Source organism: Diospyros lotus, chromosome 3, assembly GCF_014633365.1.
Source record: "Diospyros lotus cultivar Yz01 chromosome 3, ASM1463336v1, whole genome shotgun sequence".
NCBI classification, from domain to species: Eukaryota; Viridiplantae; Streptophyta; class Magnoliopsida; order Ericales; family Ebenaceae; genus Diospyros; species Diospyros lotus.
The window spans coordinates 27,685,144-27,702,885 of NC_068340.1; the positions used below are offsets into that span (position 1 = coordinate 27,685,144).

Here is a 17,742-nt window from a genome sequence, read left to right on the forward strand (position 1 = left end):
ACGTTCTTTCTTCCCTTGCGATTTTGGCCACCAAAAAACCCAAGGGATTTCCAAGTTCCAGCCCACATGCCTCGATAATTAATAGCATTGAATTTTCTATTCTTTTGCAATTGCTTTATTCCCTTCAATATTTATCCACAAACAAATAAAAATTTTACAACCGGCATTACTTTTTGAGTTCAACTGCTCATGGACTGACTAACCATATTCCAGAAGCCACCAACCCAGAGAGAAACCCCACTAGAGGAAAACATAATACAATTGAATACAAAAGGGAAATGAACAAACAAACAAACAAAAGAAAGTAAAAGAAAAGGGCAAATCCTCGTCTCAAATCAGGAAAACTCTCTTTGCTGAGAACCTCGAATGCCTGACCCAAATCCAAGTCGAAACATTAAGCCAGCGAGCCCAAGCCGTTGCATCTTACATGTTCATCACTCCTCTTGAGCTTGGGGGAATAATGGGTGGAATACCACATAATCCGTTCTACAAATGTTGCTAAAAAGATCCATATCCACTTTAATGAAGCAAGCCGGCAAGCAGGGCCCCTGGATCAGATACAATAGTTGTTGGACTGGTGGGTTGGGCTTGTGGAGGAGCTGCTGCTGGTGCCCGGGAAATTGTCGGAATGCTAATCAATTGTTCCTTAATAAACTCCTTCAATCTGTACAGAAGTTGCCAAATACTCTGCATCAAGTTGAAATGAAGTTTAATTGTACAGTTGAAACTTGGAAGTTGGAGACATACTCAAATGTTAGAGTGGGATCCCCCGTGGCGACAGTCATCCGCAGCTGTGTTCTATCTGTTGGATCTGTTTCAATTCTTATCTGGAATATCAGCCAGAGGAAAAACACAAAAAGAAAAATGCAGTCAGCAGCACATCACAAAGGCGTTACTTATTTTTCCATATATAGATTTTACTTGAAGCTTAGTGCACCACTTAAAGATCAGAGACAACTTTGACAAACTTCTTGTAATTTGACAAGTATGGCATTTTTCCTATGCAAAAAAAAGTCATAAATTTATTGAATGGCTTAAATCAAACTCAGAAAAAGCATGAATGAATAGAAAGTAAAGAGGCTATCCCTTTTAGCTTCTACCGCCTCAAGGTCCTCAAATGCCCTATTTATCATTACTAGTAATGGGATTATATATGGTCCAAGAATAAAAGAAGGGAAGGGGCGGGGGAGCATAGACAAAAAAAAAAAAAAAAAGCAACACTTACCAAACACAACATTGCTTGTGTACTCTCTGAATAGAAAGTTGTGCTTGCAACCAAGTTATTGGCATTTGGATCCTGAAACATAAAGGAAATAAAATAGCTAGCTGACTCATATGCTTCAGGAAGGGGAGCCCAGTGGAGGGAAACAAAAACTTACAAGCCCAGGAGATATCATTAGTCGGAAACTGTTCAACAAGTTTGCCATTTCAGCAAGCGACATTGGCCTTACACCTTTAACCTGCAATCATAAGGAAAGAGAAAAAGAAGAAAAGTTATATATTTGTCAACGGTCGCAGCAGTGGTAGATGCCAAGCTGCGAAGCATAAGAATGCTGGTTTAGGTCATATGGTATAGCCTTGGGCAAATAATGTCAAAGGTTAGGTACATCTCCATTTCTGGCCCAGCACGGTTGATCAAAATGGAGCAACACTAAGTTATCTCCTTTATTATGTTGGATATAACAATTAATTCATAGTACACAAGAGGTGAGATTACTATAACTATAACCTGTAGACCATAGAAAAAGTTAAATTAAATTTGATGAAGAATGAAAACTTGTTCCTTTCTGACTAAAAGGACAAATCAAGGGTAAGATTGCATATAAAAACAACTCTTCCTTGACCCTCACAAAGAACAGGGAACCTCATGCATTAGGGACATTCAAATGTTATGGGCAACAATAGCAAGCACAGCCATAAAGCCACTCCTTCCTACCATATGCGTTTCTAAAACCATATTACAAATTATTACCTCAATCAGAATAAATGCAATTTCATTTGAGATTACATGCATCTCACAGATGTATTGAAACAAGGTGCCAATGTCTCTTAAGTAGCTGAAATAGATATATCCATCCCCTCATTCCCTTATTATTATTTTTTTAGAAAACCAAATTCCCCAGAGTTGATTCTAAGACAAATAGAGGATGCGAGGAGAAGAGAATAAATTTGTTACAAATGAGCAAAGTGAATGGAGATGTTCATAGCTAGCCCAACGTCTTATTGACTTCCAACATTAGTGTTAAGCTCAATGGTAAGTAAATAAGATTTTGATAATAACAAAAATATTTTTATTAGCCTCTTGCAATGTAATAGATATATTTTGATGATAACAAAACTATTTTTATGATAGAGATATATTTTACTAACTCATTGTGTTGAAAACTCACTATGTTGAAAAAATGTGTATGCTGAAATAGCTAAATATATTAGGTCAACCGAAGTTTCTCTTAGGTCAACTAAAATTGACCAGAATATTGGTCTCTAATCTTAAATTGACTGAAGTTGCTCTTCGATCGACCGAAGCTGGCCAAGATGTTTGGCTTCTGTCTTAAGTCGACTAAAGTTGCTCTTTGGTCAACCGAAGTTAGGCCAAAATATTTGGCCTCTGTCTTAAGTTGACTGATCCTTCAATCGAAGTTATGAATAAGGTTATTGGACAATTTCAGTCGACTGAAGATGTGTGTTCAGTCGACCGAAGTTCAACAGTCATTTTTGTTGTCATTGTTTTTGCATCATGTTTTGTTGCATGGCCATTGATAGTTTCTTATATGCTAACACCTTGTTCTTCATTTTATGGCATGTTTTTCTCATGCAAAAAGTATATTTGAATTAAAGGTAAGTTGTCTTTAGAGTTTAGACATGTCTCCTTGTTTTAATCCTTTTGTCTCAAGGTGCTTATGTTTGAATTTTCATATCTTGATAAATGTATATTATTCATGCAAAAATATTATTTGTTTCTCATTAAAGATGGGTTGTTGGTTGACATGTTCCCTTGTTTTGTTCCTTATTATTTGTAAACAATCTAAATATTTTTTGAATTTCAAACTTCATATTGACCATTTTTGTAACAACTAGTTTTCTAAAAGTTGTCTATATAAAGGATAAGTTCAAAGGCTTCAAAGGGTGATTGAAATACAATAAAAAGAACAAACTATTGAGAGAGCATTCAAATAAGAGTAAGAAGATTCAAAGTGCTGGAAATGTGTTGGCTGGTGGAATTCTCAACCGCTGGTGACTTGTTTGATATTGTTTCTGGTTGTAAGTTTGTTATTTTTACTCACTTGGTGTATGAGGGGATTGTATTTACTAGCAGTGTGCTAGTAGTTTTTGCTTAGGCAAGGGATTGCATGTTAGTTCTAACTCTAGTTAAAAGCTAGTGTGTTAGTAGTTTTTACTTAGACAAGGGATTGTATATTAGTTCTACCTCCAATTAAAAGTTAATGTTGATTCTTCCTAGTAGAACCTCAGCTACGTCTTGAGAGAGAGGAGTAGGCTCTTTAGAGCTGAATCTCTATAAATATTCTCTTGTTCTCTTTGTGGTTACTTGATTTTACTGTGCTTATTCATATTGTAATCACCACATATTAAAATCACAAATTCAAGAGTTTTCAACAAGAGCTAAACGTATTAATTTTCGAAAAACCCAATTCATCCCCCTCTTGGGTATTTTTTTAGGCAACAATTAGGATCAAAGATAATGATGGAGAATTTCAACGTTTGATACTTCTTAAGTGTTGGATAATGCATGCATTGATCAACTTAACTTAAAATAGCAACTCTCTCTCTCTCTCTCTCCCCTTCCATTTTCTTCTTCCTCCTCCTCAATTGACCTACATTGGAGCAATAATCACTATCTATTACTGAACTGTTTGAAAGACACTAATACTTGGGAAACCCAAAGAGACTAAATTGAATAAATGCACGTCCTCTTGAAAGCATAGAGGCTAAAATAAGGTTGCATACATACCACCTCTTGAAGTTTCAATGGTGCTCCAGAGAGTGATCTCCATTGAGGGAAAAACTCTTCAGCAGACACTGATATAGGCTGAAGAAATTTATTCAAAACAGCAGGAAGGCGGAGCTTGACATTGATCTGTGGCAAAATAAGCATAATATCACACAAAATATAGACAAAGCTAGATGAGTACCAGATAAAGTTCATTTATAGGTGACATACCACATGAGTTCCAAACTTGTAGGAAAAGTCAAGAACAGCTAGATCTCTACTTGGCTGGAGATTGATGATTTCCAGCGGGCATTGCACCTAATTACCAAAAGATTAGTTGCAATAAACAATATAGGACAAATAAATGAAAATAAGCATCTAATAATTAATACCAGTTATCTGACCTGTGCCCGTGGAGGAATAGTTTCAGGTACTAATGAAAGCTCCATCATTAGATGGGACGGAGGCAATATCAGAGCTTGAACTGAAAGCAGTGGAGCAGTATTCTTGTTCCCCAAGAAAAGAACAACTCGGCCTTGATGAGCTTGCCACTCTGCTTTAATACCAATCTAGGAAGTGTATAAAAGAAAATTATTAAAGGAATTGTTTACCAACATAACCACTAAAGCAGATTCGTTCCTAGCAAAACAACATAATAGATAATCAAGTTCCAATCTGGAACAGTTGGTCCAACTCCAGAACTGCTGCATACCTGAATGTAAGGATCTTCGTACAATACACCGCTATCTTTCAAGCATAAAGCACGGAATCTTTCTGCAATATTTCCTATTGGCTGTGAAATGAAATAAGTCAATAAAAAGTAAAAACAAAGAGGAACAAATAGCATACATAAATTCTGCTTTTGATTTTACAGCCAGCCAGGAGAGCTATTAACCAGACTTTCTAAATGCTGATAACCTAGAATCCCATAGGGTGCTGTCTGTGTTGCTTTATATGTCAATGAAAAAACACCATATAGAATGTAAAAGACAACCAGTCAAAGTGATGCCAATTTCCTGTAAGGGACTCAAATACCATCTTGGGGTTAAGTGTAGTACAGAGCACCAGAGGCGGGAGGAGCTCAACAATGCAGTACGTCAGCCTCAATAACCAAAAAAAAATCCTCAAACTAATTGTGGTCATTTTATTTCTATCTTTCCATAACCAGAGTGATGCGGTCATCAATCAAGACTTGGCCCAAGTTCGACCCGACAAAACCGAAATAGTAGCGCCGGAATAATATTTTAATACTTCTTAAGTTTTAGAATTCTACTTGATTTAAGATTCCACTTCATGTTTCTACTTGATTTAGGATTCTACTTCATATTTCTACTTGATTTATAATTCTATTTCATATTTGATTAGGCTTTTATTTTTATTAGGATTCTAGTTAACTTTTACTTAGGATTTATTAATATTAGAATTTTAGTTGGATTTTGTTTACAAATATTAGATGAATTTGGATTAGCTAAATACTATAAATATGCCTAGGATCTAGAGTTTGTAATCAAATTTTTCTCAATCAAATTTCGGCAACCTATTTGAATTTTCTTAGCAAAACAGTCTTGTTTTTGCGTCTTTTTGAAAGCCAAACTTCGGCCATTGAAGTTTGTTCTTTCAAGGGTTTATTTTAGTTTGTTTTTTTTTCACACAGGCGCTACACGCTGCGTCAGGTGGTATCAGAGCGGTTCATCAACCAATTAGATGGCCAATCTTGAAGGTAATAGTAGCAACCAGCCTCGTGACGGTGATCGAGGGCTGCCCGCGGTTTGGAAAGCAATCGAAGAACAACGGGAAATAACTTGTACAATGGAGCAACAATTGGAGCGAATCCGCAACCAATTGGGCGTTTTACAACGAGTTAAGGATAATCAGATTCGGACTAATGGTGTGAATCAAGCCAGTTATGTTAAACCAGGAAGACCAGTCATTAATCTTGTTCTCATTTATCCTAGAAGACCAATGATGGATGATAGCGACAATAAAGATGATCTTGGTCATATGATAGCCAACTCTAGTGGTAGAGGGGTTAGGAGGAATGCACAACAACACAACCATTGGGGAAACGATGAGTATAAACTAAAGAATGGATTTTCGATGAGTTTGGAGCTTGATTTCGAAGATTATGTTGTCCCAGCAATCTCAACGTTTGTAAACTTAGGTCTGATTTATGCTGCTAACATGACAAAAACTCCAAAGTTATTGATTCATACCAGGGTATTTTCTAGTCCCGAGGGCTCAAGCATTGTTTCACAACCCAATGATGGTGGCGTTTCTTCTGATCAGCTTGCGACTGTAAAGGAGATGGAGGCCATGGTAACAGATTCTCCAACAGTTTATTCAAATTCTGGCATGGTTGAACCGAGTGCAATAGGAACATATTCACCTTTGCGATTGCAAAAGCAAGATGGTCACAGGGGTCTCTTTGTGGATAGAGGTGTTGGATCTCCCAGGCTAGTTAACTCGAATAGTGCAACTACTTTCGGTATTAATTTGAAATTAGATTCTAAAACTAAGAATGCTGTAGCAGCTGCTGCTATACCTGATCAAGTGCTTAGACCAAAGGAGGATTCAAGCATCAATATTTTAAGTGATGGAGTCACTGCTGGTAGTCATGGAATAAGCCTCTATTCGAAACAGTTGCAAAAGAATGCTTCTTCAGGCAAGAAAAATCTACGAATGAATTCAGAAGCTGATGAGGAGTCAAAATCAAGAAAACTAATGAGAAGAGAAGGACTTGTGATAGAATCTACCAAATTAGAGAAGTACTCAAGATAGAATGTTCAACATCCTCAATCTAACAGTAATAATACAGTGGAGGTAGAGGGCAACAAACATGGCAATGGTTGGACCCATGCCAACGCAGATATAGCTAAGAAGGGGAGGAATGTCTTTGCTCATGTTCCCTTAGCAGAAAAGTTCAAGCGGTTCAAGAAGATGTCAAACAAAAGTTGCATAAATAAGAAATACAAGCCGACAGCTGACAAGCATAGGAAGCACAAGGTATTTGAGGTTGGAGATGAAGTCATGATATTCTTGAAGAAGGAACGGATTCCAGCAGGAAAGCAGAACAAGCTCAAGCCAAAAAAGTATGATCCGTACAAGATTACAAAGAAGATCAGTAATAATGCTTATGTTGTGGATTTGCCTAATCATATGGGTATTTCTAAACATTCAAAGTGGCTAATCTCTCTTTGTACTTGTCGAACGTGGATTTGTCCTACTCGGATCAAAATTCGAGGTCGAATTTTTTCTCAAGTGGAGGTGAATGATGCGATCACCAATCAAGACCTGGCCCAAGTTTAACCCGACCAAATCAAAATAGTAGCGCCGGAACAATATTTTAATACTTCTTAAGTTTTAGAATTCTACTTGATTTAGGATTCCACTTCATGTTTCTATTTGATTTAGGATTCTACTTCATGTTTCTACTTGATTTAGGATTCTACTTCATGTTTGATTAGGGTTTTATTTTTATTAAGATTCTAGTTAACTTTTACTTAGAATTTATTAATATTAAGATTTTAGTTGGATTTTGTTTACAAATATTAGATGGATTTGGATTAGCCAAATACTATAAATATGTCTAGGATCTAGAGTTTGTAATCAAGTTTTTCTCAATCAAATTTTAGCAACCTATTTGGATTTTCTTAGCAAAATAGTTTTGTTTTTGCGTCTTCTTGAAAGCCAAACTTCGACCATTGAAGTTTGTTATTTCAAGGGTTTATTTTGGTGTGTTTTTTTTCACACATGCGCTACACGCTGCGTTACAGAGAATGGAAAAGATTCTTCAAGAGTCTTAGGTCCTAGAGGTGCATGATAAATACCTCCAATGCCCAATACTGCAGAGGATGTTTATTTCTCTTGAAATTTCTTCAATGTTCATTTTTACACAGTCTTTTTTTAGGAGGTCCACATCCACCATAGAGAAGGGGCCATAAACTAGAGTCTTGACCAATTTGAAAGATCATTTAATGTAGTTGAAATAACTGTGGTGGAACTACCAAAACAAAATATGATGGGCTAGAAATCCAGGCTCTAAATGATTCATTTTGTATTGAAAGCTACAACTTTGCGGTTCTTGTAGTGATATTGAGACTGCTCATAACAAGAACAGCCAAGAAGCACCAACATTTGTAAAATGGGGTTGTCTGAGTTTCAGGATGCACTGGATACCAATACTTCAGACATGTCTATTTCTTGATATTTTTAGTAGGCATATCTTGGATGGATAGGAGAGAGATCAGGATGCTTAGATGCATGTAAAATGCAACAGAAGTTAGAAGAAAATAATTTAGGGACCAGCAATCAAAACAAAAACATTGCCCTTTTGTGCCTGTTAATCATTCTAGCTTTAGACTTCTTAGTTTAGGCCTAGAGCCTGAAGACTTCCAGTTTGCTTCTAAATTTTTAAGAATGATAAATGGAATTTTAATTCAAAGTTCTTTTCCAACATACAGAAAGGGGAAAAAGGTTTCTCATTATTTTGAAACAACTCCTTTCAACTCTTCTGAGGAAAACCAGTCTCCAGGTTTAGCATGGTTTGCGCCATGATCTGGATGACAGGATCACCCATCCAAGTGATTTGCTTTCATCTGGTAGTTGATTTCCAACTTTTTTTTAACCTTCAAATCAGATCTAAATCATTTCGGTGATGAGCACAGTAATAATATAATTAATATCTGATTGTATAAGCAATTGTTCACAATGTATTTAACATATTCATACTGCTTAGCTTAATATCTCATGCAAATAATGGCTTACTTCCTAGCTTACCAAATTTCTGCCTAATATGTTTTCAATCTAATGGTTTTAGATTAAGTAGAACGAAAACCAAATATGTGGAAAGCTTAGTAGAAATATGTATGAATGATGTTATGGTAAAACTAGAAAAAAAATCATACCAAGAAAAGATTAGTTCAAATATTTTGGAATCAACCATTCAAAAAGATGAGAAGATTAATGAGGATGATGGTTAAAATGAAAATGTGCATCTAGTGTTTTATGTAATGGTAAGATTCCATAAGCTAAAAGGAAAATTTCACTACAAGACTAGTTTTGTTGTATGGCACGGGATGTAGTAAAGCACCATGTACAAAACATCAATGTAATGAAAATGAGAATGTGTGGCCATACAAGAAAAAATAAAATTAAAAATGAAGTTATTTATAATAAGGTCGAAATAGCTCATATTGAAAATAAAATGTGTAAGAAACAATTAAAATGATTTGGTCATGTGAAAAGAAACCAATAGAGGCTTCTATGAGGAGAGTGGATGGAATAGAACAAATATTTAGCAAAAGAGATAAAGGAAGAAAAACAAAACTTTGGTTAAAGACACTTAGATTTGATATTAATTTTATGGGCCTTACAGAAGATAAAGCTATAGATAGAAATGAATGGAGAGCCAGAATTCATGTAGCTGATGGAATCACCAAAAAAAATTGATAGGATTATCGTAAGTGTAAAGAAGAAACACCGTTTGAGTATCAATCCGAGACTACAAGAAATGAAAGAAAATGGGCGTTCGAGAGGCCCATAACTCTCCTTGATTTACACTCAAATTCTTGCCTACCACTCTCTTTTTCCTCCTATTTATAGGTTGTTGCTTTCCTCTATAACTGCATCTGGTTATGCACATGTTGGTTGTTACGCAAGCCAGCTATGTTCCTATTCTACCCCTGGCGCACATGCTGGCTGTTATGCAGGCTCAGCTGTGTTACTATTCTGCCCTTGCCTCTTGAAGCGTCTCTGATAGGTCCGCTGCACCAAGGGCCTATCATTACTCCCCTCCCCAACTCTCACCTTGTCCTCAAGGTGAAAAGTGGGAAATTGCTGTTGAATCATGTTGTAGGGCTCCCAAGTCACTTCCAACAATGGTAACCCCCTCCATTGAATGAGAACATCCAAACCCCATAGGTTATTGCCCATTCCTAGCCTACCTCCCAACATCGCCTTTGGCTCCACCAGCATCTCCAAGTTTGCACTAAGTTGGCTGGGGATTTCCACAATGACCTTCAACGCCCCTCTTGCCTCATGTAGCTGCGACATGTGGAAGACGGGGTGAATATTGCAATGTGATAGCAATGCTAACTTGTAGGCTACGAGCCCTACCTCTTGTTCAATTGCGAATGGTCCATAGAATCTAGGAGCCAAGTTCTCGTTCAAACGGGAAGCCAATGTTTTTCTGCGATAAGGCCTTAACTTCAGATAGACTAAGTCCCCCATCTTGAACTTCACATCTCTTCTTTTCATGTTTACCCCCTTCTTCATTATCGCTTGGGCCCTTAGCAGCAACGTTTTAAGTTTTTCCAAAATTTGATCTCTTTTAATCAACTGTTGCTCAACTGTAGAAACAGGAGTAGATCCCCTTTCAAACCTCAATAATGCTAGTGGTTCTCGCCATATTCTGTTTGGAATGGAGTTAGCCTTGAAGCCGTGTGATATAAAGCGTTGTACCACAATTCAGCCCAAGGCAGCCACAAGTACCACGCTTTAGGTTAGGAGGAAGCAAAACAACGTAGGTATGTTTCTAGGGTTCTATTAAGAACCTTCATTTGGTCATCCGTTTGCGGGTGGTATGCTATGCTACGGTTGAGTTTCGTGCCTTGGAGGCGAAACAGTTCCTCCCAAAATCTGTTCATGAAAATCTTGTCTCTATTTGAAACAATGGATCGAGGCAGGCCGTGGAGCCTCACAACTTCTTTGATAAAAATCCCTGCCACCTCTCTTGTTGTAAAAGGATGTTTAAGCCTAATAAAATGTCAATACTTACTGAGTCTGTCCACCACCACCAAGATTGAGTCCATTTTGCCCGACCTCAGTAAGCCTTCAATGAAATCTATGGCAATATCGTCCCAAATTTGATTTGGGATAGAAAGGGGCTGTAAGAGTCCTCCCAGCGTTAGGGCTAGGTATTTGTTTTGTTGACAAACACCACAATTACTCACATACCGATGGATGTCACATTTCATTCCAGGCCAATAGACATTAGCTGCAATCCTTTTGTAGGTTTTCAAAAATCCCGAGTGCCTTCCCACACCCATTGTGACCCTCATGAAGTAGCAGAGGAATGAGAGAAGGGCCCTTTGTTAAGTACAACCGTCCTTTGTAAAGGAGTTGGTTGTTCACCATTTGAAAGTGGGATCAGGAGGAAGGGTCATGCTGGAGGTCCCTGACAACTCTTTGTAGCTTTTCATTTGTTTTTACTTCGCGAGCCAATTGATCAAGTTGAATCACTTTAGGAGCGGTTATGGCTAACAGGGCTGTGGAGTGGCTAGTTCTGGAAAGACCATCTGCTGTTTTATTTTCCAATCCTGGGCGGCATTGTATCTCAAACTGAAACCCCATTAATTTCATCATCCATTTCTGATATACAGGACTCACTAGCTGCTGCTCCATCAGAAATTTGAGACTCTTGATCAATTCGAATCACAAATTTCCTTCCCATAAGGTAATATCTCCATTTTTGTACAACAAACACGATGGCCATCAGTTCTCTCTCATAAACAGATTTTCTCCTTCCCAACTGATTAAAAGCATGGCTGAAATATGCAATAGGTCAGTTATCCTGTATTAATACTGCTCCCATACCTTGCCCTGACGCATCTGATTCCACCACAAATGGCTTGCCAAAGTCAGGCAAAGCCAAAACTAGTAGAGACACCATTGCAGCCTTAAGACGTTAGAAGGCTTGCTTTGCTGCATCATCCCAGAAAAAATTATTCTTCCGTAGTCTCTCCGTGAGGGGCATGCCAATTTGCCAGTCCTTCACAAATCTTCTATAATACCTCGTGAGCCCTAGAAACCCTCTCAACTCCTTCAATGTTATAGGAGTGGGTCAATCTAACATGGCTTACACCTTGTTGCGATCAGCTGAAACACACCGCTGGGATATGAGGTGGCCCAAATATTCAATTTCCAACTACCCAAATAAACACTTCATCCAGTTAGCAAATAACTGATTTTCTGCCAATACTTTCTAAACACAACGCAAATGTTGCGCGTATGCTGCTCAAAATCTCTGTTGAAAACTAGTATGTCATTGAAGAATACCAACACAAAGTGCCTCAATTGCTCCCTGAATGTTATTCATTAGTGATTGAAAAGTGGTTGGCGCGTTCGCCAACCCGAAAGGCATGATGAGAAATTCATAGTGGCCTTCATGTGTCCTGAAAGCTATTTTTGAGACATCTTCTGCTTTGACCCAAATCTGATAATAACTCGACTTTAGATTGAGTTTGGAGAAAATCATGGCCCCATGTAGCTCATCAAGCAGCTCCTTGATTATCGGAATTGGGAATTTGTCAGGGACTATCACCTTGTTTAAAGCCCTGTAGTCCACACAAAAATGCCACCCCCCATCCTTCTTCTTAACAAGCAACTTTGGACTAGAGAAAGGGTGGAACTCGGTTGTATAATCCTTGCTGCTAACATTTCACATACCATTTTCTCAATCTCATTTTTTTGAAGATAAAGGTAACAATAAGGCCGTACATTGATCAGAGCAGTGATTGGCAGCAGATTGATTGCATGGTCTTTTTTTCTAGAAGGAGGCAACCCCTCCAGGTTTGTAAACACCCCCTCAAATTCAACCAACACCTCCTCAAGGAACAACGGAGTTTCTACCTTAAACTCATTGAATTTTGTAGCCATCATCCCTAACTCCAGCAGCATCCCTTCTACATTTTCCTTAAAGGCCTTCATCATAACCTTCAAGGAGACCAAGGTCTTGCTCAAGCTGGGGTCTCCCTCCAAGGTTACGACCATCCCCCCCACCTGGAACTTCATAATTAAGATATTCCAGTCTACATTCATCCTTCCCATAGCAACTAGTTGTTAGTGTTGTGTGCCCTAATATGCTAGATTTGGATGACATCTAGCGGGCATGTATCTGGTCACATTCATTGTATCTTTGTATATATTTATAAAAGGCAAATTTCTTCATTCACAAGCTCTCCAATTTAACACATCAATGAGTCCCTTGATATTCTGTTTAGGAATCTTATTCTCAAAGTGTTGAGACTGTGTAAAAGGATTATCTGATAACAGGATGTCTTAAATTATTCCTAGTTCTTAAATTCTTTGGATGGGGATTTCAATTAGACTAGCACAGGGGTTATTGTCTCGTTTAGTATGGGATACTGAGGGGAGGGTGGTGTGTCACATGCCATGTGACATGAAATGTTGCTAGTAGACCTGTGGGTGGTTGTTGGGGAACAACCAACCGAATGTAACGCCAATGATAGACCACATGGCATAGTGAATAATAGTCTTATCATCAGATTGCAATGGTGTGTTGGTCCTTGGACTTGAACTAGCACAGTTGTTTTGTATATTGGTGTGCGAGATTTGCTAATGAGCCGAACCATCTAATTGGGAGATGGAGAAATTCATCTATGTGGTTCCGTATTGCTGGTATATGGAAATGGGTGTTGGGAATAGGATTCATCACCCTCGTCGGTAATTGATGGGATGAACGTCTTATATGATTTACTGTTAGTGTGACAGGACAGTCCCTGAGGGGCAGATTAAATATCAGGAAAGGAGTTTCTTGAGGTGTAATTTAGTCACATTGACGAGATTAGAAACATAGTTATTGAGTTTATGAGTTTATCACTCCATGACTTTCGCTTAGTCGGGACGTTAGGTGATGGAAGGATTATAGCACACGGTAATCGTCAGCCGAAATAGATTCACTTGAAGTGAGACTTCACTACCACCTATACTGTCCTGAACCGCAGCTAGGCGCTATTCAGAAACTCTCGGATCGTCATCAGGATATGGAGAGATTTTGGTGATAGGTCAAGGAGTTGCCCAGTACCGAAAGGGGTTTTGGTACTATATGATTGCTAGAGGGCAGTGAATCTAAAAAGTCACACACCATATAGTGTCGTGTCTGGTAACCACATCTTGTGCCCAAAGTGTCTCAAGAATTGACGGGTCAAACGTTGACTTGCTGGCCTGGAGAGTCGACTTTCCTATGGTGGAAGTCAATTTTCGGGGTGACGGAAGTCGACTTCAACCAAGGCAAAAGTCGACTTTCGGTCACCCAACTACCGCTCCAATTGGGTGCCACGGTGTTAGCCGATTGGAGGGGGGTTAGGGGTGAGGCAGTGGCTAATTCAGGTAGAATAAATTAGAGAAGCAGTGTTTACTGCTTCACGCTGTTGTCTTCTTCTACTTCTATTGTTTCTGTAAATTTTGTAACCGCCATAAATTAATATGCGTAACTGTTAACACGAGGAAAATTTGAGATGCGAGTACAAGGGATATGGTAACCCTTGTGTCTAGCTTGGGAAGGGGAAACTAGAACGGTACCAACCAGCGTGCTAGGTGTGGGCCGAATACGACCACCACAACGTGAGGTGGAGTGGTCTCAGTACAAAAATAGTTTTTGTACCAACCCTTTATCGGATTGCAGGTATGTGTGTATTTATATTCATATGATGAATATACGTGTTGCTTAAATATTCAAGTTACGTGTATGTATATATTCCGTTGCGCACATCTAATGTGCATAAAATTTTAAAATTCTCCATACGGCCATACACGGGTTTTCCGTCACTAGCCACTTCATTCCAAGTATTACATCAGAGCTGCCCAATTCAAGTGGTAGGAAATCTTCCACAACTTGCAAATTTTGGAGGGTAAGCTTCACCCCTTTGCAAATACTTGCCCCTTGCACTGCCATTCCTGTCCCAATTATCATCTCATATATTATTGTTTCCGTCCTTGGTAAACCCAACTGCTGCACCAGCTCGGTTGCTATGTGTTGGATCATGAGGATATCCGAGACTAAGGCAATGGAGATTTGGTCTAATATAAAACCTTCCTTCTAGAGATATCTGAATCTGGTTAGGATTAATTCCTAAACTAGAATTAGGATTTTTTCTTAAAGGGTTGTATATATCTTTCCTTTTTTCCTTATTGTTGATTATCTTTCCTTTCTTGTTGTTTCCTTTGTTGTTGTATTCCATCTCTATAAGAGAGTTGATTGTGTTCATAGTTGGGATGAATACGATTATTGAGTTTCTCCTAAAGTTTAACAACTTTGAAATTGTGTGTTACCCCTCCGTTAATAAGAACCACTATGGGCAACCCCTTTATTTGCCCCCTCAGCTTCATCGTTTGTGGTGTAGTCAATCCCACGACAGAAGTCATTGAAAGTTCAATTACCTCACCTCCCCGCACCAGCTCCCCTTCTTCTGCCTCCAATGTTTCCTCCTCAACCCTTGCTTCTCCTACCTCTTCATCATAGATCATCATGACCTGGAGTTCTTTGTTTTTACACTTGTGGCCTATAGAATACTTCTCATCGCAACGAAAACATAGGCCCTTCTCATGCTTGGCTCTCCATTCAGTTTCACTAAGCCACTTAAAAGGGGGGATTACCAACACCTCCAGTGGCCCGAGGCCTAGGTCCTAGAGGGGTTGTGGTTCTAGGGGAGAAAATTGGGCTTCTAGTGTGAACCATGGAGAGTCAGGTGGGGTTTGAAGTAGAGAAGTGGGAATACTTACCCTTTGTTGGGCTAGGTAAGCCAAAACAGTTTTGGAGTGCTACATTCTTATCTTTGATGTTTTGGGCCATTGTCATGATTTGCTCCAACCCTTGGGGTTGTAGTACCCAGATCTCGGCCCGTATCTCGAGTTTGAGTCTGACGATGAAATGGCCCTCCAAAAACACGTCCAAAACTTCTGTAACTGGCATGGCCAACGTCTCAAACAACAAATGGTAATCTCTAACGAACCCCTCTTGCTGGAGAGCCAAGAAACGCTCCTCCAACGTTCCTTCTTGGGTGGAACGAAATCTGTTGCGAATCCCCTGTTTGAGTTCATCCCAGCTTCGGACCCCCTTCTGCCTTGTCTCCCACTAGAACCATGCAAGTGCTCCAGCTTCGAAACACAGAACAATTGTCTCAACTTTCTCCTTCTCTGATAGCTGATTTATAGCAAAGTACTACTCGACTCAAAAAATCCATTCATCAGGATTCTCTCCCTCAAAGATCGGCATCTCCAGCCTTCTACCACGAACTTTTGGCTGCAAATTTCCTCTGAATCCGCCCTCAAACTCCCTGCTCACTCCAATTCTCAGTGACACCTCGGAATTCACTTGGCAGCTCCCCTTCTTTCCCTTTGTTCTTCCTCTCCTGTTCTTGTTCCTCCCATCTACTTCTCATGTATGCGAACTGGTCTAGCATGATCACGACATTCTTCTCCATCGTCTACACCTCCCCTCTCATGGCTTCAACTCCCTTCTACATACCCTCCATCTTCACCTCCAATTCCCCAACTCTGTTTGTTAGATTCACCATTGGGATTGTTGGGCTCTGATACCAAAATGATGGAATCACCGAAAAAATTGATAGGATTACCATAAGTGTAAAGAAACACAGCTAGAGTATCAATCCGAGACTACAACAAATGAAAGAAAATGGGCATTTGAGAGGCCCAGAACTCTCCTTGATTTACACTCAAATTCTTGCCTACCACTCTCTCTCTTTTTCCTCCTATTTATAGGTTGTTTCTTTCCTCTATAACTGCATCTGATTACGCACATGCTGGTTGTTACGCCAGCCAGCTATGTTCCTATTCTACCCCTGGTGCACATGCTGGCTGTTATGCAAGCTCAGCTGTGTTACTATTCTGCCCTTGCCTCTTGAAGCGTCTCTAATAGGTCCGCTGCACTAGAGGCATATCAATAGCTAACCCCACATAGTGGAGCATAGGCTTGATATGTTGTTGTATTATTGTCAATCTATGCAAAGAGTTAGGTGTTAGCACATTCATGGAAGAGTTAATTTCACGGGCAACATGCTGATACTTTGAGAGGATGGTCAAGACTCAAAAGACACATTCTCTACAAACTTCAATGTCATGAAGCAAGCACATGTTAGACCATAAGATAATATGTTGATGGGCACATTAGTTATTAAAGAGCTTCACATGCCCAAAAGTTTGAGGGTTTATCATAACCGAACAATATGATTAGTTTTGCTTTGAGCACGTTTTAAGAGGTCATAAAAGCAGAACATTTCATGGTAACAAGCTCCATTTTGGTAAAAAAGTCTTAGTTTTGCAGTCTAGCAGGGACTCAACAGGAAATTATTTTCAAGATTAAATAGACAACGCAAGATAGCAACAAAACCTGAACAGGGTTTGTCTGCTCTTCGACAGGTGCAAGTGCTAGAATCTCTTCTTCATTTGGAGCACCTTGTGGTCCAGACGCCATATTATGCTTAGATTTCACTGCAGCACCTGGAGGTCCTTCAATAGCTAGTGGACTAAAGAGATCACCAAGGAGATCAGCTGAAGGCTCAGGAGGTTGGGGATCCACCACACTCAGAGTCCCATTTGCTTGAGTCACCCCTTGACCTGCTGTATTAGGGTCCTGTTGAAATACTCCACCCTGGATCACCTTCGAAACTAAGCTAATTTTTATAGGATCTCAAAAATAACTTCTTTTGATTATGTACTAAAAAATTTTTAAATTTCCAAATTCCAACTCAATGGTTTCACAAAATCCCGTAAAAAAATCTCACCTCATTGCTCATCCTAGACACTTTTACCAGACTATGCTGGCTAACAGGTGGCATTCCGTTGGCAGGGCGTTGCTCAGTCATGACCAGAGCACTAGAAGTCTGTTGCTGTGCTCGCAACCTAATAGCACTTTGCTCTGCTGTATCAGCTTCAGTCTCTTCAGCTTTTTGGATCAATGCTGACTATGTATCAAGAAAATACCACAATTAGTCTCATACAACGTCTACATACAGATAAACAAATATGAGCAAAAA

At 39.2% G+C, this 17,742-nt stretch overlaps 1 protein-coding gene across 3 annotated transcripts in view; it reads right to left on the minus strand.

The window, feature by feature from the left end:
- Positions 1 to 78: 78 nt before the first annotated feature.
- LOC127796685 (AP-2 complex subunit alpha-1-like) overlaps positions 79 to 17,742 on the minus strand; it is a 52,662-nt gene continuing 34,998 nt past the window's right edge. Inside the window, exons 18-27 of one of the 3 annotated variants that reach the window (XM_052328967.1) lie at positions 17,491 to 17,670; positions 17,097 to 17,339; positions 4,662 to 4,742; positions 4,354 to 4,518; positions 4,181 to 4,267; positions 3,971 to 4,096; positions 1,380 to 1,460; positions 1,226 to 1,297; positions 748 to 827; positions 79 to 664 (exon numbers count right to left, since the gene is read on the minus strand). In XM_052328967.1, the coding sequence (XP_052184927.1) occupies positions 520 to 664; positions 748 to 827; positions 1,226 to 1,297; positions 1,380 to 1,460; positions 3,971 to 4,096; positions 4,181 to 4,267; positions 4,354 to 4,518; positions 4,662 to 4,742; positions 17,097 to 17,339; positions 17,491 to 17,670 (1,260 nt within the window). In that variant the 3' untranslated portion in view covers positions 79 to 519. Of the gene's footprint in view, positions 665 to 747; positions 828 to 1,225; positions 1,298 to 1,379; positions 1,461 to 3,970; positions 4,097 to 4,180; positions 4,268 to 4,353; positions 4,519 to 4,661; positions 4,743 to 17,096; positions 17,367 to 17,490; positions 17,671 to 17,742 lie in introns of all 3 variants that reach the window. The other 2 variants (XM_052328966.1, XM_052328965.1) reach the window with 2 other exon arrangements.